This window comes from Microtus ochrogaster, unplaced genomic scaffold, assembly GCF_000317375.1.
Source record: "Microtus ochrogaster isolate Prairie Vole_2 unplaced genomic scaffold, MicOch1.0 UNK98, whole genome shotgun sequence".
Taxonomy (NCBI): Eukaryota; Metazoa; Chordata; class Mammalia; order Rodentia; family Cricetidae; genus Microtus; species Microtus ochrogaster.
The window spans coordinates 421,748-444,431 of NW_004949196.1; the positions used below are offsets into that span (position 1 = coordinate 421,748).

The 22,684-nt window shown below is 47.8% G+C and overlaps 1 protein-coding gene across 2 annotated transcripts in view; it reads left to right on the forward strand.

The window, feature by feature from the left end:
* The window catches only part of Ranbp3 (RAN binding protein 3), a 51,734-nt gene that overhangs the window by 9,193 nt on the left and 19,857 nt on the right, over window positions 1-22,684 (forward strand). The window contains exons 2-5 of one of the 2 annotated variants that reach the window (XM_013355149.2): window positions 2,447-2,502; window positions 15,458-15,658; window positions 19,873-19,909; window positions 19,990-20,061. In XM_013355149.2, coding sequence (XP_013210603.1) covers window positions 2,447-2,502; window positions 15,458-15,658; window positions 19,873-19,909; window positions 19,990-20,061 — 366 coding nt within the window. The remainder of the gene's footprint in view (window positions 1-2,446; window positions 2,503-15,457; window positions 15,659-19,872; window positions 19,910-19,989; window positions 20,062-22,684) is intronic. The other variant, XM_005371097.3, reaches the window with a different exon arrangement.

Below are 22,684 nucleotides of genomic sequence, written 5' to 3' on the forward strand. Positions count from 1 at the left end.
TCATGTGGGTGCTGGGAATTGAATTCAGGACTTCTGGAAGAGCAGTCAGTGCTCTTAACTGCTGAGCCATCTCTCCAGCCCTTTTTATTTTTTTAAGAGATGTTTTAATTATGTGTGTGGGTTTGTACACATGACAGCAGTGTTGGTAGAGGCCAGAAGAGGATGGTGGGTCCTCTGTAAGAGCAGGAGTTGTACCCAGCTGCTGAGCAGCTCTCCAGTACTCAGGACAGCTCTTCCAGTGTGTGGATCCCATCATGCCAGCAAGCATCTTACCCCACTGAGCCATTTCGACAGCCAGCCTTATTTGTTTTTGAGGTAGTCTCATGTATCAAGTATTAGCCCAGGCTGGTCTTGAACTCCTGATCCTCCTGCCTCTACCTCCCAAGTGCTAGTTAGAGTGCAGGTGTGTGGTTTCTGCATCTTTGTGCATGCTAGGTGGATGTTGTACTCATGGAGCCACGTGCCCTGCCTAGAGAGTGGGTGGGTTGTAGGTGTCATACATTGATTGATGTGCTGACCACAGACCTATTGGGAGCTTGGAAGGCTGGCTTGGTGTCCCTGGGCTGATATAAGCCAGACTCTGAGGGAGCTCCTGTCTCTATGGGAGGCAGTGTGGAGCAAGGCAGCCAGCAGGGGCCTGTCTACCTGGTGGAGCTCACACCCTAGTTGCTTGGAGGCATGGTGGCCTTGGCTATCTGTCACACCTGGGACCTTGGGAAGGAAGGTCTGGGTGGCTTCAAGTCAGAACCAGGCCAGGGTGGACCTGGTGTGTGCTGTATTCCCTAGCTGAGCACGCCTCAGATCCTTGCAGTTGTTCTTAGGGCTCTCTGTGCCTTGCCCCAGGGGCCTGACACACGCCTGTACCTAGGGAACACATTGCCCGTCAGTACTGAGGGACTGTGCTGGGGCTGCAGTCCTGGGAGTAGGTGGCAGGTGCACCTGCCTATCAGCCTCACACGGAGTCTAGGGACTGGAGTGCCAGTACTCCATGTTGTAGGTGCCCTACTTCAAGGTACCAGGTAGTGACAGGTGGCTAGGCAACCCTAATAGACTGTCTCTTCTCATAGCTCCAGTCATATCTTCATGAGCCAGTCTTTGGGGCCGAGGTGCTGTTCTGAGCAAGTGTGGAGAGAGGGTGGCTTGAAAGGGACCAAGGTGGCCATTGTGTTGGCTCCTTACACATCTCACTGGTGCGTGTGTGGAGGTGGAGCTGGGGCTGGGCATTGGCCCAGCTGCTCAGCTGGGCACAGAGGTGCTGACAGGGCTCCAGGAACCTGGTACAGACTCTGGTGAGCTACTCCTCTGCCCAGCCTCCTCGTAGCTCACCACACCTCCCCCTGCTGTCATTTGTGTTGGCTATGGTGGAGGAAGTGTGAGCCTGGCTGGAAAGTATGCCATTTTCTGGTGTCACTTGGGCTTCATCTTGGGCTGTAAGGCAGATAGACCAACACAGATGGTCATGGGAACACTGGGCAGTGGGGACCGAGGTAGTGAAAATGTCATCCTTTAGGCTACCTGCTTAGAATCTATGGTCCTGGTGTTCTTTTCTCTAGGACTGGGTGTGGGTATGGGTCTTGCTGTGTGTCCCTCCTTAAGCTTGCTCCCTGATGGTGGCCTTGTGCTCCTTTCCTCTCCATGTCTTCTCCATGTGCGCCAAGCATGGACACATACATATCTGCCACCCCAAGGACTGTGGCTTTCTCTGGCACTGTGCCCATATAGTGCCCAGGCCTACTTCTACACAACCTCAGGGCTTGTGGTGCTCATGAGAGTTAGCCTAGCCACAAGGACATCACCAGTCGCACATCCTGTCCCATCAGGTGCAGACCCTGCCACTGTCTGCCTCTGGGTAGCACACATGCACTGCTGTAGGAGTCCTTTTTAATTAGCACCTCTGGGCACCAGGTTGGTTGGGTTTCTAGGGTTGTTGTCAAAAGAGCAGGAGCCTAATGGCCAGCTGCTTGCCAGTCGAGCAATGGTGCACACCTTTAATCCCAGAACTTGGTGGGCAGAGGCAGGAGCATCTCTGTGACTTTGAGACCATCTTGGTCTACATAGCAAGGCTCTGTCTCAAAAATAAAACAAACAAAACCCAAGTTGGTGCCCGGTTCTTAGGCAGGAATCATATGATGCCCTGGTGCCTTGTGCCCCACTAACTTCTTGAGCCCTGTCCTGCATTCTTGTCCCAGTAATATGCATGCAGAAAGGGACAGGACCATGTATGTCACTGAGGGGCTCCACATGCAGGTGCCCCTGACAGCCTCTGAGCAGCTGGGTATTCTGTGAGCTGCTTTTAAATGTATTTTTGTGCATGTCGCATGTGTGCGTGTTGTTGGGTACCTGCGCACACACTGGCATATTTAAATGTGTGTTTAGCTGACTAGAACTAAGCCGTGTTGACTGTTCAGATCTAGCATTGGGAAAACACTGATGTTTCTCTTTGCAGAAAAGCCTGCCGTCGCGCCGTCCGTCTTTGTGTTTCAGAAGGACAAAGGACAGAAGGTAAGGGACCACTGTGCTCTCTGTACACCTTCCTCAGACTTGCTTTGCCCCCTGAGAAGCCAGAGAAGGCTTGGCTGACAACCAGAGCATGGGCTTGTGACAGGTCTCCAGTGTTCCTCCTTCCCCATCCCATCCCATCCCATCCCATCCCATCCCATCCCATCCCATCCCATCTCATCCCATCCCATCCCATCCCATCCCCCAGTCCCAATATTGTGTTCTAGAATTGTCTCCCTGTCCTGGGAAAACCAGAGCAGAGGGACTGTTTGAAGGACAGAGCTTGGTGAGTTGAGGAGTAGCAAGTACTGTGCACATTTTGGGGTACATGTGGCATACATTTAACCTACAGTCCCCATTCTACCCCCAGCACCCCAAGAAAGTGTCCTAGTTGACTGTCCCAGCCCGGGCATGTCACAGCATCTTACTGTACCTGCCTCTTCTCCCTGTCTGTGGGTCTGGCTTCTCCTTCTCTGAGGGCATATCACCCCAGAGGCCATGTGCCACATGTCTAGTGGGCACCGTGTGTGGGCCTTGCCTACTATGGAGAGGCAACAGCTAAGGATACCACTGTCCACCTGACTGCCCTTCTCAAGGCCATCCCTTTGTAGTCTCCTGGATGCAGCTATGTTCGGGGGTCAGAGGCAGTCAGAAGACAGAGGCTGCTGGTTGGCTCCCAGCCTGTGTGTCCTGTGCATTTGCATCCTGTTGGGAGACTGGGTAACCACTGGGGGCTGCTGCTGGCCAGATAATGATGCTTTTGTTGCCACCACTGCTCTGTGGGTCTGTGCTTGGGAGGGCAGCGCTGCCTGCCCCACCTCCATGCCTACCAGGGAGACAGTGGTGGTGTTTAACCACTCGGCTGTCTGTTCTGTCTTTTGCTGAAGCATCTGGAGGCACCAGGAAACTGCTGGTTTGTTTTGGTGACAGAGTGCTTTTCAAAATGCCATGCTTCCTTCTATCCCCAGCCTGGTGACAGCTGTGCCCTGGGTCAGAGTGGCGTGAGGTCCATTTGGGTTGTTTTCTGTCCAGTGTTGGTAGTATCTGGACTTTTTGAGACCCTCCTGCAATTATGTGCCAGACAGCTTTAGTTGGCTGTGTTGGAATCCCCCCTCCCTCCAGTTTCCAGCTGTTCCTCTGCTGCTGTGTGCACAGACCCACGGTGAGTGTAGGTGCTACTAGGGCAGCTTGGTGACTTTGCAGTTTGTGTGCCTTTGCCCAGTATTCCATATGCAGAAGGTCCTTGCTGTCTTCCTGCGGAGGAGGAGGCCCCCAGTAGGAACTGCTACAAGCCTAGAGCCAGCGGAATTCAGCTCTGAAAAGGATGCTAGGGGTCTGGCAGCTAATTGTGAGCACATCCATCCCATAATGTCATTGTCCCTGGGAGTCACATAAGATTACTGGTTTGGGCTCAGTTTCTCCAAGAGGTCCACATGACTGGCCTTAGGCTCTGGCTTTGGTACCTCTGAATGTGCCATATGCTCTTTCCAAAGCCATGGGCTTCTCAGTGCTGCTTCTTGGTGTGACCACCAGGCAGAAGTGATGGCTAGAGCCAGCCTGAGCTACACTTTGAAGGCGTGTCCTTATTTTGTATGCAAGTACTTCTGTGCACCACAGTGTGTTTTGTGGAGGCCAGAGGAGGGTGTTGGGTCCCCAGAACTGGAGTTGGAGGTGGTTGTGAACTGCCTGATGTGGCTACTGTTACAGATAACATGCCTTCCCCGTGAGGAGTCCCTCCACACACTTAAGAGTTAGTGGAGGGGGCTGGAGAGATGGCTCAGAGGTTAAGAGCATTGCCTGCTCTTCCAAAGGTCCTGAGTTCAATTTCCGGCAACTACATGGTGGCTCACAACCATCTGTAATGGGGTCTGGTGCCCTCTTCTGGCCTGCAGACAGAATATTGTATACATAACTAACCCAGAAATATGCATAAAAAAAAGAAAGCAAAGGGCCCGTAAAGAGCCTGGACCTCTTCATAAAAAAAAAAAAAAAAAGAGTTAGTGGAGGGACTGGCTCTTTACCAGAACTTCTCCTGCTGTGGCTACTGCTCGAAGAGCCGCCTACTAACCTACACCTCAGACTCATGCATTCCACTTACATCCATCATCCTTAGTCTCCCTCAGGGCCTGGCCCAGGTCAGACTTTGAACAATAAACAGGAGACGCAAGTCTGAGCATTTGGGTAGATGGGGGATTCTCACAGCAAAGATAGTGCCAGAAGTATTTCTTAAGTACACCATGTTACTTGGGTCATCCTGCCTACCTGTGGAATTAGGCTTTTCTTCAGAAGAAAGAACAAGGGGTTTTGGGGAGGCCAGGACATGGCATTGGCTGTGGCTGTGTTGCCCCTTGAGCTGTCTGTAGAGCTGTGTTCCTGCTCAGTCCTTGCAGCCTGGCACAGGGTCTGCTTAACCTAACAGGCCTGGCTGCTACTCCTCATTTCTGCCTGCCAGGAGTGTCCACCTCCCATTACCTGTGCATCAGTGGCAGTAGTGTATTGGCTTTGTTGCCCAGGGCAACAGGTGGTCACCTCCTGCTGTTGACTGGAATAGGCAATCAGCCCACTCCTGTTTGTTTTATGGGTGTTGTTTGTTGTTGTCACTTGGTTTTGGAACGAAGAGCTTCTGTGCCAGCTGAGCATCTAGTACCAAAGCACAACCCTAATCCAAGCTTTTAGTAACTTGCTTGTTTATTTACTTTTATTTTATTTTTTTACTATGTGTAGCTTCCTTTATTTTCTATGAACAGTGAATATTTCGGGTGGTTTTGTTTGTTTGCTTACTTGTTTTGTCTTTTTTCGATATTTTTTGAGCTCTACATTTTTCTCTGCTCCGTTCCCTGCCTCCCCCCACTCCCACTTCAATCATCCCCCAAGGTCCGCATGCTACCAATTTACTCAGGAGGTCTTGTCTTTTTCTAGTTTCTACTTCCCATGTAGATTAGATCTATGTGAGTCTTTCTTAGTATTCTCATTGTTAAATCTTAAATTCTCTGGGATTGAGGTTTGTAGGCTGGCTTTCTAAAACCACCTATGAGTGAGTACATGTGATTATTGTCTTTCTGTGTCTGGGTTACCTCACTCAGTGTTTTTTAGCTTGATACATTTTCCTGCAAAATTCAAGCTGTTGTTATTTTTTTCTGCTGTGTAGTACTCCATTGTGTAAATGTAGCACATTTTCCTTATCCATTCTTCAGTCGAGGGGAATTTAGGTTGTTTCCAGGTTCTGGCTATGACAACCAGAGCTGCTGTGAACATAGCTGAGCACATGTCCTTGTGGCACGATTAAGCATCCTTTGGATATATACCCAGAAGTGGTATTACTGGATCTTCAGGAAGGTTGTTTCCTAATTTTCTGAGAAATCGCCACACTGACATCCAAAGGGGTTGTACCAGCTTGCATTCCCACCAACAATGCAGAAGTGTTCCCTTTTCCCCACAACCTCTCCAGCGTAAGTTGTCCTCAGTGTTTTTGATCTTGGCCATTCTTACAGGTGTAAGATGGAATCTCAGAGTTGTTTGGATTTGCATTTCTCTGATGACTAGGGATGTTGAATATTAAGTGTCTTTCAGCCATTTTAGATTCCTCTGTTGCGAGTTCTCTGTTTAGGTCTGTACTCCATTTTTTTTAATTGGGTTATGTGATCTTTTGGTGTCCAATTTCTTAAGTTCTTTGTATATTATGGAGATCAGATCTCTGTCTGATGTGGGGTTTGTGAAGATCTTTTCCCATCCTGTAATGATGGAGGAAGGTCATTGGTTAAGTAATAAAGAAAGTGCTTGGCCTCATAGGTTAAAACATAGGTGGGAGGAGTAAACAGAACAGAGGGCTGGGAGGAAGAGGAAGTAAGCTCAGAGAGATGCCATGCTCCCCTCTCCCGGGAAGATGCGATAGCTCTGCTCTCTGAGGCACACGCGATGAAGCTCCGACCCAGGACGGACGTAGGCTAGAATCTCCCTGGTAAACCACCTCATGGCCTACAGCAGATTTTTAGAAATGGGCTAGTCCAGGTGCGAGAGTTAGCCTAGAAGAGGCTAGATAGAAATGGGCCAAGCAGTGTTTAAATGAATACAGTTTGTGTGTTGTTATTTCGGGCATAAGCTAGCGGGCGGCTGGGGTGCTGGGGACGCAGCCCTGCCGCTCCTATTGCTACACTGTAAGCTGTCGTTTTGTCTTGTTGACTGTGTCCTTTGCTTTACAGAAGAAGCTTTTCAGTTTCAAGAGGCCCCATTTATTAATTGTTTCTCTCAATGTCTGTGCTGCTGGGGTTCTATTTAGGAAGTGGTTCCCTGTGCCAATGTGTTCAAGTGTACTTCCTTCTTTCTCTACTATAAGGTTCAGTGTGGCTGGCTTTGTGTAGAGGTCTTTGATCCATTTGGACTTGAGTTTTGTGCATGGTGATAGATATGGGTCTATTTTCATTCGTCTACATGTTGGTATCTATGTAGGTGAATACACTTGTTAAATGTGTTTTCTTTTTTCCATTTGATGTTTTTTGCTTCTTTATCAAAGATCAGGTGTTTGAAGATGTGTGGATTGATATCCGGGTCTTCTACTTGGTTCCATTGGTCCTTCTGTCTGTTCTTATGCCAATTCCAGGCTGTTTTCAGTACTGTAGCTCTGTAGTAGAGTTTCAAGTCAGGGATTGTGATGCCTCCAGAAGTTCTTTTATTGCCCAGGATTGTTTTGGTTATCCTGTTTTTTGTTTGTTTTTTTTTTTTTTCTTTTCCAAATGAAGTTGAGTACCATTCTTTCAAGGTCTTTGAAGAATTTTGCTGGGATTTTGATGGGCATTGCATTGAATCTGTAGATTGCTTTTGGTAAGATTGCCATTTTTACTATGTTAATTCTGCCTACCCAAGAGCATGGGAGGTCTTTCTACTTTCTTATGTCTTCTTCAATTTCTTTCTTCAAAGATTTAAAGTTCTTGTCATACAAGTCTTCCACTTGTTTGGTTAGAGTTATTTTATGCTATTTGTAGATATTGTGAAGGGTGTTGGTTTTTTTGATTTCTTCCCCAGCCCTTTTATCATCTATGTACAGCAGGGCTACTGATTTTTTTGGGGGTTAATCTTATATCCTGCTACATTGCTGAAAGTGTTTATGAGGTTCTGGTAGAATTTTTGGGATCACTTATGTAAACTATCATGTCATCAGCAAACAGTGAGAGTTTGACTTCTTTTCCAATTTGTATCCCCTTGATCTCCCTTTGGTGTCTTATTGCTCTAGCTAGGACCTTAAGAACTATATTGAATAGGTATGGAGAGAGTGGACAACCTTGTCTTGTTCCTGATTTCAGTGGAAACCCTGGGAGTTTCTCTCCATTTAGTTTGATGTTGGTTGTTGGCTTGCTGTATATTGCCTTAATTATGTTTAGATATGTTCCTTGTATCCCTGCTCTCTCCAAAGACCTTTATCATGAAGAGATGTTGTATTTTGTCAAACGCTTTTTCGTCATCTAATGAGATGATCATGTGGTTTTTATTTTTCAGTTTGTTTATATGGTGGATTACGTTGACAGATTTTCGTATGTTGAGCTATCCCTGCTTCTGTGGGATGAAGCTGACTTGGTCATGGTGGATGATGTTCTGATGTGTTCTTAGATTCGATTTGCCAGTATTTTATTTAGAATTTTTGCATCAATGTTCATGAGTGAGATTGGTCTGTAATACTCTTTCTTAGTATTGTCTTTCTATGGTTTGGGTATTGGGTAATTGTGGCCTCATAAAAAGAGTTTGGCAGTGTTCCTTCTGTTTCTATTGTGTGGAATAATTTGAGGAGTATTGGTATTAGTTCTTTAAAGTCCTGTAGAATTCTGAGCTGAAACCATCTGGTCCTGGGTTTTGGTTTTGGTTTTTTTTTTTTGTTGTTTTTTGTTTTTCTCGGTTGGGAGACTTGATGACTGTTTCTATTTCTTCATCACTTATAGGTCTGTTTAATTTGCTTATGTGGTCTTGATTTAATTTTGGTAAGTGATATTTATTCAGAAAGTTGTCCATTTCCTTTAAGTTTTCGAATTTTGTGGAGTACAGTTTTTCAAAATATGATCTGATGATCCTCTGTATTTCTCCGTGTCTGTTGTTATGTCTCCCTTTTCGTTTCTGATTTTGTTAATTTGGATATTCTCTCTCTGCCTTTTGGTTAGTTTGGATAAAGGTTTGTCTATTTTGTTGATTTTTCTGGAAGAACCCACTCTTTGTCTCATTGATTCTTTGTATTGTTTTCTTTGTTTCTGTTTTGTTGATTTCAGCTCTCAAGTTGGTTATTTACTGTTGTCTAGTTCTCTTAGGTGAGTTTGCTTCTTTTTGTTCTAAAGTTTTCAAGTGTTCTGTTAATTCACTAGTGTGGGATTTTTTTCAGCTTCTTTTTTTTAATATTTTATTTTATTTTATTATGTATACAATATTCTGTCTGCCTGCAGGCCAGAAGAGGGCACCAGACCTCATTCCAGATGGTTGTGAGCCACCATGTGGTTGCTGGGAATTGAACTCAGGACCTTTGGAAGAGCAGGCAGTGCTCTTAACCTCTGAGCCATCTCTCCAGCCCCTTTTTTCAGCTTCTTTATGTAGGCATTTAGTGCTATGAACTTGCCTCTTAGCACTGCTTTCACTGTGTCCCATAAATTTGGGTATGTTGTGTGGTCATTTTCATTGAATTTAAGGAAGTCTTTAATTTCCCCCTTTATTTCTTCCTTGACTCATGATTCAGGTGAGTATTGTTTAATTTCCATGTGTTTGTGGGTTTTCTGGAATTGGTATTGCTGTTGACTTCTAGTTTTAAACCATGGTGATCAGATAAAAGGTACATTGGGTTATCCCAATTTTTTTTTTTTTGTATTTGTTGAGGTTTGTTTAGTTACTGAGTATGTGGTCAATTTTTGTGAAGGTTCCATGAGGTGCTGAGAAGAAGGTATATTCTTGTTGTAATAAGGGGCTATGTTCCTGGCACCCGGCCGCCCGCACAGCTAGCTTTATACCTGAAATAATTACATGGAAACTGTGTTCTTTTAAACACTGCTTGGCCCATTAGTTTTAACCTCTTATTGGCTAGCTCTTACATATTGATCTAACCCATTTCTAATATTCTGTGTAGCACCACGAGCTGGCTTACCAGGAAATATCTTAACCTGCGTCTGTCTGGAGTGGGAGAATCATGGTGACTGCCTGACTCAGCTTCCTTCTCCCAGCATTCTGTTCAGTCTACTCCACCTACCTAATTTTCTGTCCTATCAGGCCAAGCAGTTTTCTTTATTAGTTAACCAATGAAAGCAACAGATAAGACATAAGACCCACCTCCATCATATTCTTTTCTGTTTGGATGGAATACTCTATAGATGTCTGTTAAGTCCATTTGAGTCATAACATCTGTTAGTCCTCTTATTTCTCTGTTCATTTTTTGTCTGATTGACCTGTCCAGTGGTGAGAGGGGTGTGTTGAAGTCTCCCACTATTAGTGTGTGGGGTTTAATGTATGATTTAAGCTTTAGAAGTGTTTCTTTGACATATGAGGGTGCCTTTGTATTTGGGGCATAGATGTTCAGTATTGAAATTTCCTCTTGATGGATTTTTCCTGTGACTAATATGAAATGACCGTCTTTGTCTCTTTTAACAGATTTTATCTTGAAGTCTATTTTGTTAGATATTAGGATAGCTAAACCTGCTTGTTTCTTAGGTCCATTTGATTGGCATATTTTTCCCAACCTTTTACTCTGAGACAATGTCTGTCTTTGAGGTTGAGATGTGTTTCTTGTATGCAGAAGAGGGATGGATTCTGTTTTCGTATCCAATCTGTTAGCCTGTGCCTTTTTATGGGTGAGTTGAGTCCATTTACATTAAGGGATGTTAATGACCAGTGGTTGCTATCTCCTTTTAATTTAGTTTTCATCGTTGGTGATGTTAATTTGTGCATTTTTTCTTCTTTGGGATTTTCTGTAATGAGATCACCAATTGTCTGTGTCTTTGTTGGTGTAGCCATCTTCCTTGAGTTGGAGTTTTTCTTCTAGTATTTTGTGTAGGGCTGGGTTTGTGGTTAGGTATTGGTGATATCTAGATTTGTCTTGGAATATCTTGTTTTGTCCTTCTATGGTGATCGACAGTTTTGCTTTGTATAGTAGTCTGGGCTGGCATCCATGCTCTCAATGTATGCCTAATGCTTGACTTTCTGGCTTTCATTGTCTCCACTGAGAAGTCAGGTGTAATTCTGATAGATCTACCTTTATGTGTTACTTGGCCTTCTTCCTTTGCAGCTCTTAATATTCTTTCTTTACTCTGTATGTTTAGTGTTTTGATTATTATGTGGTGAGAGGACTTTTTTGGGGTCCAGTCTGTTTGGTGTTCTGTAAGCTTCTTGTATCTTCATAGATATATCTTTCTTTAGGTAGGGAAAGTTTTCTTCTATGATTTTGTTAAATAAATTTTCTGTGCCTTTGAGTTGAACTTCTTTCGTCTCTTTCTATACCTAGTATTCTAAGATTTGGCCTTTTCATGGTGTCTCATATTTCATGGATATTTTGGGTTAAGCTTTTGTTAGATTTAATGTTTTCTTTAACTGATGAGTCTATTTCCTCTTTGTTCTCTTCAGCGCTTGAGATTCTCTCTTCCATCTCTTGTATTCTGCTGTTCATGTTGCATTTAATGTTCCTGATCTTTTTCTCATGGTTTCTTTTTCTATAATTCTTTTTTTTTTTTTTTTTTTTGATTTTCGAGACAGGGTTTCTCTGTAGCTTTTGGTTCCTGTCCTGGAACTAGCTCTTGTAGTCCAGGCTGGCCTTGAACTCACAGAGATCCGCCTGCCTCTGCCTCCCAATTGCTGGGATTAAAGGTTTCTATAATTCTTTCGGCTTGTGTTTTCTTTATTGTTTCTATCTCAGTTTTCAAGTCCTGAATAGTTTATTTTATATGTTTGAGTTCTTTTTCTTGGTTTTCTTTAAGTGATTTGCTGATATCTTTCAGTTTTTGTTTGTCTCTGCCTCAATTTCTATAAGGGAATTTGTCGTTTCATCTTTAAGAATTTAAACCTTGAAGTTATATTTCAGGTCATTGCTTCTGGTTCATTTATATTTGGTTGTTCAGGTCTTGCTATTGTAGGGTCTTTAGGTTTTACTGGTATTGTGTTTTTCTTTGTGGTGTAGCGTGTGATGTTACCTTTTCTACTCATCTTTTCCTCTAATAGGTGTGGTTGGGGCTGACTGAGATTCTGTTGAATAATCTTCTAGGTGCCAGTGAATCCAAAGCTCAGATGGTTGTTCCTCGTGGCACAATCAGTGCCACAGTTCTAGTTACTCCGTTAGTTACTCCTGTTCCTGCAGATAGCTTAGTGCTCCTGTGCTTGACTCTGTTCTTTGGAGTTTGCTGTCTCAGGCCTATTTTGACCTATGTTGCTGGCTTTGATCTGTTCCTGTAAAATGTGGTCTGGATTCCTTCCTGCAGAAGTCCCTGTCTTGAAGTTGAACCTGTTCTGGTAGAGATCGCTGACTGCTGGGTCAATCCTGGTCTGCCAGTGTCCCAGGACTGGATTTGCTCCTGGCTTCTGCTCCTGGTGGAGCTTGTTTCCTCTGGCTCTCTCTGTCCTAGGAGTCTCCACTCTATTCCACTCTGTGGAATTTGTTGCCCAAGGTGGAGTTCCTTGCCTCAGGGCAACTTTCACCTGTAAATCCTGATCTGGATTCCCTCCTTCAGAAGTCCCTGGGTTGGAGTTGGACCTGAATAGGTTTCTGGTTCCAAGTCTACTGCCTGGGAGTCCCAGGCTTGGGTGTGCCCAGACCCGCAGAGGACCTGCTTACTTCCTCAGAGGTCCCAGACTCAGGCTCGGACCCTCAGGGGTTCCATGTTCCTGCCTATTCCCTTTGATGTCCCAGACCAATGCCTTAACCCACAGAGGTCCTGGCTCAAGCCTACTCTCTCTGAGGTCCCAGACTCACGGCTGACCTCGCCGAGATCTCTGGTTCCTGCCTATTCCCTGGGAGGACCCAGGTTCACTCATGCCCAGGCTGACAGAGGTCCTGACTCAGGCCTAATTCCTGGGTCTAGACTCATGCCTAGACCCCCGGGGTGTTGGTTTAGGTCTTCTTACTTCAAGGTCCCAGATTCCCTCAGACACTCTGGCTCACTTGCTCAGTGGTCACTCCCCTGTACCTGTTCCAGTGGAGATTGCTGACTCTGGATCTGGTCGCTGGCTAAATCCTGTTCTGCCCATGTCCCACGACCAAACCCGCTCCTGACCTCTGCTCCTGGTGCTCCCTCTGTCCCAGGCAGCCAGCTCAGTCCCACTCCGGCTCCAGCAGAGATCGCAGACTCTGAGTCCAACTTGTTTATTTAGTAATTAATAATTACTACTTTTGTTTAGAGACAGGGCCTTCCTTCACTTTATAGTCTTGGCTGGCCTAGAACTTGATATTTTGAGCAGGCTGTTCTGAACTCACAGAGATCTGCTTGCTTCTGCCTCCTCCCCCAGGTGCTGGGATAAAGGTGTGCACCACACACCTGGTTTATTGTATTTGAGAGTAGAAATCTCATGCTTGGGCAGCGATGGCCCAGCAGTTAACATTGGCCACTCTTGCGGAGACATGGATTTAGTTCTCAGTGCTCACATGGAGATTCACAATCATCTGTACTATGTTCTTTTCTGGCCTCTGGGTTCATGGTACACATGTTATATGCAAGTCGACACACATGAAAAATAAAAATGAAACCTTTAAAGAAAGAATCTCATTGCCAGGCAGTGTGGGACACACCTTTAATCCCAGGACTCAGGAGGCAGAGACAGGATCTCTTTGAGTTTGAGACCAGCCTGGTCTATAGAGTGAGTTCCAGGACAGCCAGAGCTACACAGGAAAACCCTGTCTCAAAAAAACAAAACAGCAAAAGTCTCATGGTCTGCTGACTGAGCTGAGTGGTCTGTCTTTATTTTTCTTTCTTTTTTTTTTTTTTCATTTATTTTGTAGTTTATTTTAAGTGTGTGTTTTGCCTACTTGCATCCAAGGAGGTCAGAAAAGGTGTCAGGTCCCCTGGAACTGGAAGTTTATACAGTTGTGAGTTGCCGTGAGGGTGCTGAGAGTTGAACCTAGGACTTCTGGAAAAGTAGGCTGAGTCTCTCCAGCCCTGTGGTCATTACTTTTAATACAGAATCTCTTGTAGCCCAAGGGGTCTTTGAACTCACTGTGTAACCCGGGCTAACGTTGAGCTCTTTAACTGATCTTCCTGAGTGGGAATGTGTTGTGGGAGCTGGGAGTGGAACCCAGGGCCTTCCACGTGTGAGGCCAGTGCTCTGTGATGAGCCACAGCCCGGTTTTTTATTTTATTTTGAGACAGTCTTGTGCTGTAACCTAGGCTGGAATTCAAGCTCTAAGTGCTGGGGTAACAGTTGTGCACTCCCACAGACTCCAGACCTTTGATACCTGAAGACTCATACCAGACTGGCATCACATGATCCTCTTGCTCTCCTCTGCCCCATGCCTTGGGGATGCTGTTTGTGGGGCTTTGTGTGTATCTGAGGGAGCTGCTTCTCTTTCTCTGTGCTTGTTGTGTAGCAGGTGATAGGCTGCCGCTCTCGGTGGTGTCCTCTGGCAGCACCTCTAGTGGTAGCTCTCGGAAGTCAGTGCCACTCAGGCCCATCACTGGCTTTGGACATTTGGTGCTTTGGACAAGCTGTCCCCTGCAGCTGTGCCTACTGTTCGCATAGCACCTGGACCATATGATACTTTAGTGTGGCTGTCCCTGAGGAATACAGGGGCCAGAAGACGGTGGCAGGCTGGTGTGATAGGGCTCAGTACTAGAAACAGGTGGAACCTTCCTTGTCTTTGCCCTGGCCCCCAAGAGCCCACTGTGCGCCTTCCATGTGACTCCAGTAGCTGGCTCCCACTTTCCCAGAGAGGTGTTAAATCTTACTCTAAGAGTAGCAGTAGGTGCTGGCAGTGGCCATTATGCTTCTGGGAAGACCTTGCCCAGGAAATTGTTGTCGTCCCTTGATGATGCTCAGATCTGAGCATGAAGTGACCTTGTGTAGAGAAGCTTTGTAAACTCTTCCTGCCCCTCTGGGCCAGAGTCTCATTATATAGCCAAGGCTGGCCCAGATCTCCTGGTCCTCCTGCCTCTGCCTGCGAGTGCTGAGATTACAGGCTTATGCCACCACACCTGGCCTTAGGGAGTGTGATGGAGCTGTTTCCTTCCACAGGGTTCTGTGTTTGTTGTATTTTCTTTTGATGGGGGTCATGTTTCAAAGTAGCACCCATGCCACATCTAATGATACAGTCCTACGTCCCAGCCACCCAGGAGGTTGAAACAAGAAGGCCTCTGGAGCATAGGACTCAAGGTGACCAGGCATCACAGCAGGACCTTGACTCAAGTCCCAGCACAGCTCTGTGGGCAGGTCACATCCTCGACATTGCCTTTGTTTCTGCAGTCAGCCACAGGCGTTTCCGTTACAGCTGAGAACCAGCTGGCGGGCAGTGCTGTGTGGGGCTTGGGCCCTGGGCCACTGTGGCAGGGCATCACCTGTGATTAAGAGTTGGCCACAGATGCTTGGCCTAGATGCCCTCAGAGTCCCCAGATCTACCTCCAAAGCTGCCAGGCATTAGCTTTTGCATTCCTTGGCCCTTGCCAAATAAGCCCACACCCAGGATGTATGGGATGAGCTTGGGAAAACCAGAGGCCAAAGAATCTGTGGATGTCCTGGCCCCTCTTCCCTGTCCTGTCCTGTCCTGTCCTGTCCATTGACAGCATTTTAATGTTTAGCTGGAGTGGCAGGATCCTCGGGATTTAATCTCTAATAGCATGTCTCCTTCCTTGTGCCAAGAGAGGGGTCTCCTCATGCTGGGCCCACCATTGTTCTAAAAAGGAGGCCAGACCCTACCTACCCAAGAGCCCTATTCATGGGAAGGCCGAGGTAGGGACAGGGACCCTCCCCTTCCCCACAGTGTGGCCTTTGTGTACATTGAAGGAAAATTGTCTTTTTTGCCCCCCAGTCCTCCACAGAGCTCAAAGACTTGCCGGAGTCGGGAGAGGAGCCTCGGGGGGAGGCGGAGGCGCCCCGCCCTGATGTGGGGCACCCCAAATCTGCTGGGGAGTATGCCTTAGATCCTCCTGCCCCTGCTAGCGCTTCCACCAGCTCTCCTCCGCCCCCTACTCCTGCAGCCCAGCCTCCTTGTGTGCGAGAACTGGCAGGGGTAAGTGTCCACAGCCCAACCAGGTCCCAAGGCCCTGTTCCGTTAGCCCTTAAGCCACCCGAAGCAGCTGGGACTTATTTGGCCCATTTTAGTTATGCCACTGACCAGACAGGGACTGAGCTCACTCTTGACTATAGCACAGTGAGAAATGGGAGATCGGAGGAGCCCTGAGAGGAGCTGGACAGCACTATTACCTTTCCAGGTTACTCCTTGTCCCTTTGACCACCTCCCACTTCTCGTGAATCTGAGTGTTCAGGTTTAAGGTCTTAGGAATCTAGAGGCTCTGGAAACTCTGAGCTTGGGCTGCAGTGAAGCAGGAGGAGAGAAGCCCCATCCATCCTTCGAGCACACGTGCAAGACGTGGGTGGATGGGTAACTTACACCTTCGTGGCTGAAGTGACTGCTTTGAAAGACAGTGAGAGCTGGGGAGGTGACTCAGTAGATAGGAGCATTTACTGTCAAACCAGGATGACCTGAGTTCACATTGCAGCACCCATATCAATAGCCAGACATGACTGCCTGTGCTTTAAAACCCCCAGCATTCTGGGAAAAAGGGTGAGACAGAGGATCTTGAAACTCAGTGAATGGCCAGCCTAGCCCAAAACGGTGAACTTCAGGTTCAGCGAGAGATTGTTTTAAAAATAAGTTGGAGAGGGCTGGAGAGATGGCTCAGCTGTTAAGAGCATTGCCTGCTCTTTCAAAGGTCCTCAGTTCAATTCCCAGCAACCACATAGTGGCTCACAACCATCTGTAATGAGGTCTGGTGCATACACACAGACAGGATATTGTATACATAATAAATACATAAATATATAAATAAATATTTAAAAAATAAGTTGGAGAGCGCACACCAACTGTCCTAAACTGGTCTCCACATGCAGGCACACTCCAAGTTAGATAAGAAGAGGCTAGAACTGTCACTAAGTCACCAGGTGTGCGATAACAGCAGGCCTGAGTGGTCCCCATCTTCATGCCAGCTGTGACCCCCCAGGCCCAGATCATGCTGGGAGAAGGTTTGACTAGGGTGAAGCTGTGATCCTGCCCTGTCATTTGAGGAGTCAGGGTGTGAGGGAAAAGGAGCAAGATTTACAGTGTGCACAGGTGAGGAGGGAAGAGTCCTCTGTGATGCAGAAGAGGGGTGACAACAGAAGCCACATGAATTGGAGTGCTCCACTTTTACTCTGGATAGAACCCCCTTGGGAACTGTACAGAAGGCTCTGGTCTGTGCAGTCTCTGGCTGAGGAGAGCAGCCTGGCTTTGCAGCCACCCCAGAACCCTTATGACAGCGGCTGCTCTGCAGAGAGAGGTGCCTTGTATGGCAACCTGGACTCACAGAGCCTGGCTTCTTGATTCTCACGGGCTGCAAACTTGAGCAACATAGCCCCCAAGTGATCCAGGGAAAGGGGCCTCCAGATAAGGGGAGCAGGAGGTACCTCCTCCCCCAAGTGATCACAACTTCACAGTGCCTGGTGCAGCACTGTCATACCACTTGGTGACAGCGCTGAGCCACCAGGCCAGTGTAGCTTCAGTGGGGAAGCTGGGCTGGCTGCCAAGGGTGTCTCGTGGCTGACACATTGCATACTGTAATTTCGGTCAGTTGGGCTGTAAATCCAGTTGGGTGGAACCTGAACCTGGGGATACCAGGCTGAGTTCACCAGCCTCTGTACAGAGCCGGCTTTCATCTTGCTGTGCTCTAAGTCTCAGTTGAGAGAGCCACTTGGTTACCCAGAGGGCTCCTTCACTTCTCTAGTCTGTCTGCAGTCCATGCCATGCTTCCTGGGTGTGTAGGGTGAGGGTGAGCCTATGGGATGAGCAGTTGTCATCCTATGGGTGTGAGCAGCACCCACGTGTACTTAACTCTAGAACATCAGCCTTGGGGACAGCTTTTTGTGGTCTTGAGGGTGACCTCGTGTGTGTCTGTATGTGTATGTTTAAGTTATATATAATTATACACACATATGTGCACACGCTTTTAAAATGCTGTATACATGTGTGGGCCAGAGGTACATGTGAGTTCTGTGCTCAGATGGCAGAGGCTGGGTGTCCCTGGACCTGGGGCATGTGGGTGCTGGGAACTGGACCCCATCCTGTAGAAGACTAGTGAGTGCTCTTGACCACTGAGCCATCTCTCCAACACTGAGGGTGGCATCTCTAATGTGTCGGGTCAGCTGGCCACCTCCACAGCAGCCACAGTGGCTTGTGTGTGCTGCTCATCTGCGCCTGTTTGCCAGCACCAGCTAGGTTCATGCTCTTTCTCAGCAGGGTCTCAGGTAGCTCAGGCTGGCTGTGGACTCCTGTTTTTCCTGCCACTGCCTTCCACCTCCTGCTTCTGTGGCTCCTGAATCCCTGCTGGCAAAACTGAACAGGTCCCAGATGCAGTGAGCATTACTCTGCGCCTCTTTGCCCATGTGAGGTGGTACGGGAAACAGTTGGATGCTTGCCTGGCCTTCCTCCTTGGCTCCCTGGTTAGTGAGGCAGATGCCTCGTCCAACCTGTGTCATCCTGGAGCCCTTGTCCTGGGCTGTTTCCTCCCCTCCGGAAACTCCCATCCCCACATGCACCCTCGGTGATGTCTCAGATGGATCCCTTGATGGAGCTGAGCAGCCGCAAAGTGGCCATGACATGTGAGGATGTTAAGGGCTGTGTTTTCAACTGTCCACAGCTGTCCCAGGTGTGTGTCTGTGATGCAAGGCCTTCACCACTCACCAGTGCCCGCAGAGTCCCCAGGGTGACTCACCCTTGCAGTTTGAGCATGGATACAGCAAGGTAGCAAAGAGCGTTCTCAAGGCGTCCCAGAGAGCAAGAGTAGGCTTTAGGGCTCACATACAGTATGGCTCCCAATATGTTCTAGGTTGTAGGCCCTTGCTGGTTCTCTGAGGTACAGAGTTCACTGGGCAGGTTCCCAGCAAACGTCTGTTGTGTGGCCAGGTGCCAGTCTGGGCTGCACTTGGGGTCCAGTGGGATAGTACCCCAGGTCAGGGTCTGTGTCCTACAGGGGTGGTGTGAGCATGAAATTTGCTGTGAGGTTGGTGCCCTCCTGGGGGCAAGTGGTGGACTCACATGATCAGGCCCCGAGCTACTCCTTTTCTCATACCTTATCACGTGACCCCAAGTTCTGCAGAGCCACTGAGCCCTCAGCTCAGCACGCTTTTCCTGATATCCTCTGCAGCCCCCAAAGATCTGACATCATATGGAAGGCGGAGCCTGGGTTAGTTCTGGTGATGGACTCTTAGGGTAGGGGTAGGGAGCCAGTACTTCCTAGGGATCATTGTCCCTGTCTTATGAGTGAGAACTGGGAAGGAGAGGTGGTCTTGCTTCTCTGACACAGACCCGAGCTATCAGCTCATGCTGAGGAAAGCTCCCAGGTCTGTTAGAGATTTTGCTGTGTGGCACTGAGTAAGTGTTCACCCTCTCTGGGCTTGCTGCTCCAGACTCCAGCACCCTGCCTGTTTGCGCAGTTCCTGGACCTAGCCAGTGTTTACATTGTTACAGGATTATAAGCAAAAGGGAGCAGATGCAGCCTGTGAGCCAAAAGCGCTGGCTTTCTGGCCCTTTATGGGAAAAAACGGGCCAGGGCCCGCTCTGCGGGAGGGTCTCTGCTGGCGCTCACCGTCTTTGGGTTTATTGATTGCTTCGGTCGTTGGAGCATTCTCCTGTGTCGTCTCATTTAACCCTCGGAAACTTGTTGGAGCCAGCACCCCCCTTTTGGCTCAGTTTGGGCCCGGGGCATTTGGGGACCATAGGGAAATGGGACTTGTGCCTTCCTAAATGGCCAGGATCTGCCAAGGGTGCCTGTCCACCACTGGCCTTTGCTTCTGTCTGCAGGGTCTGAAGGGCGACGTAGTGGACCCAAGAGAGAACTGTGTTGGGCAGGAGCTGGGGAAGGCCCCTGGCAGCCTGGCACAGCCTTGAAGCACTTTGGCCCAGACATCAGAGTTTGCTTGTACTGGAACCAACAGCCCCTGAAGCAAGCATGCACATGTGCTGTAGAATGTTCCAGGGCAAGGATGGGAGCCAGTATGCTTTTGTGCCTAGGCGTTCACATGAAACTTGTGTGGGATGTACCAAGGGCCATGCTAATGCTCATAGCGGGCCAGGGTGGGTTGTACTGGAGGGGGACCATGTGTGGAGCGTCCTTAGGGTAGGCCACAGGGAGTTGCAGGCACAGTCTGGGACACAAGGAGCCTCTCACCACTTCTATGCTCTCTTTGCAGAGGTCTGCTGGCAGCTCTAGCCCAGAAGCTGGAGAAGGTAAGGTAAACTCTCTAGAACATTCGACCGCCCTGGAGCCAAACCAGAATGTTCCCTGACCCTGCCCACTCTGTGTCTAGATTCTGACCGTGAGGATGGAAACTACTGCCCTCCTGTCAAGCGCGAGCGGACATCCTCTCTAACTCACTCAGGTGAGTGACCCCCTTGTGGGCCAGGGAGGGCCTGCCCCTGGGGCCCATCTGGGCTGAAGGAAGCTGACACAGTTGCCCTAAGGTGGAGTTGGGAGGTTCCTTGTCAAACCCTGTGGGGACACCAACCATGAATGTCACTGCCTCTGCAAGGACATGGTCGTTGCTGTGGACTGGAGGGGACGGTATCCCCACCCATCAGGTATCATGTGTACACTCAGGCGGAGCTAGGGGCTGTCACTTGTGCTCTCAACTGCGGCACATGGTGAGGCCAAGGGGGCAGCATCCACATGAATGCCAGCCTCTGGCTCCCAACCAGTGTGGGAAAGAGGCTGATCTAGGCGCAGAGACTCTGGAAATGCTCTGTTGGAGGCTGGCAAAGCCCAGCAGCCCGCTTACCCATAGACACTCTTGGATCTGATGACTGCTGCCCTCCAGGGTGTGGTCTGGTGGCAGGGCCTGAGTCTCCATCTGTGCTGTGAGGGGTGTCACCTGGACCACATATGTATATATGTCCATCTCCTGTGCAAACACAGCTGGAAGATGTGGTCTGTGAACACTGCTTTCCCCTTCAGCTGACAGACCTGGGTCCTCTAAAACAACACAGCTCTTTGCTAGAACTTAACCCAATCAGAGAGTCTTTTTTATTATTATTATTATTAATTTTTTTTCATTTATTTTTACTAACCAGTGTCTCCTTCATCCTCTCTTCCTGTTCCCTCCTTCTACCTCCCATCAATCCCTCCTATCTACTCCTCCTCTGATCAGAAAGGGGCAGTCCTCCCATTAACAAAGCCTGTCATATCTTGTTGAGGCAGTACCAAGCTCTTTCCCCTACATCAAGGCAGGGTGAAGCATCCCTGCATGAGGGATAGGTTCCAAGAAGCCAGCTCATGTGACAGGGACAGGTCCTGATCCCACTGCTAGGAGCCCCATTAACAGACCAGGCTACACACCTGTCATCTCTATGCAGAGGGCATAGGTTGGTCCCATATAGGCTCCTTAACTGTCGCTCCAGAGTCCATGAGCTGTCTCTCTGTGAGTTCAAGGCCAGCCTGGTCTACAAGAGCTATTTCCAGGACAGGCACCAAAGCTACAGAGAAACCTTGTCTCAAAACAAACAAACAAACAAAAAAACCAACCCCTCCTCCTTCCTTTCTTCAGCTGAGCTCCCGGAGCTTGACTCAGTGCTTGGCTGTGGATCTCTGCATCTGCTTCCATCAGTTAGTGGATGAAGGCTCTCCCTTGACAGTCAGGGTGGTCGCTGGTATGACTACAGGAGAAGGCCAGTTCAAGCACCCTCTCCGCTATTGCTAGGAGTCTTAGTTGGGGTCATCCTTGTGGATTCCTGGGAATTTCCCTGGTACCAGGTTTCTCTCTAATCCCAAAATGGCCCCCTCTGTCAAGATATTTCTTTGCATTACTCTTCCCCCATCCCAACCCCAACTCCACCGACCTAATCCTTCCCCCTCCCATTGTCTGCCCTCCCTTTCCCCACTACCAGTTTACCCAGGAGATCTTTTTTATTTCTTCTTCCCAGGGAAATCCATGTGTCTCTCTTAGGGTCCTCTTTTACCTACCTTCTCTGGGGCTGTGGATTGTAGCCTGGTTATCTTTTGCTTTACATCTAATATCCACTTACGAGTACATACCATGTTTGTCTTTCTGGGGCTGGTTTACCTCACTCAGGATAATTTTTTTTTTCTAGATCCATCCATTTGCCTGAAAATTCATGATGTCATTGTTTTTTACCGCTGAGTAGTACTCCATTGTGTAATTGTACTACATTTTCTTTATCTATTCTTTGGTTGAGGGGTATCTAGGTTATTTTCAGGGTCTGGTTATTACGAATAATGCTGCTTTGAACATAGTTGAGCACATGTTCTTGTGGTGTGATTGAGCATCCTTTGGGGGTGTGTCTGTGTGTGTGTATGTGTATAACCACACACACACACACACACACACGATTGCTATAGCTGGGTCTTGAGGTACATTGATTGCCAGTTTTCTGAGAAACCACCATACTGATTTCCAAAGAGGCTGTAAAAGTTTGCAACCTCCCCCCACCCCCCCAGCAGTGGAGGAGTGTTCCCCTTACTCCGCATCCTCTCCAACATAGGCTGTCGTTAGCATTTTTGATCTTATCCATTCTGATAGGTGTAAGATGGAATCTCAGAGTCATTTTGGTTTGCAGTTCCTGATGGCTAAGGATGTTGAACAATTCCTTAAGTGTATCTCGGCCATTAAGATTCTTCTGTTGAGAAGTCTCTGTTCAGATTTGTACCCCATTTTTTAATTGGAGTATTTGGCATTTTGATGTCTAGTTTCTTAAGTTCTTCATATATCTTGGAGATCAGCCTTCTGTCAGATGTGAGTGATTGAAGATCTTTCCCATTCTCTGGGCTGCCGTTTTGAGTTGTTGACAGTGTCCTTCTCAGTTTCAGGAGGTTCCGTTTATTAGTTGTTGATCCCAGTGTCTTCTACTGGTGTTATAGTCAGGAAGTTGTCTCCTGTGCCTATGTGTTCAAGTGTACTTACCACTTTTTCTTCTATCAGGTTCAGTGTGGCTGGCTTTATGTTGAGGTCTTTGATCCACTTGGACTGGAATTTTGTGCATGGTGATAGA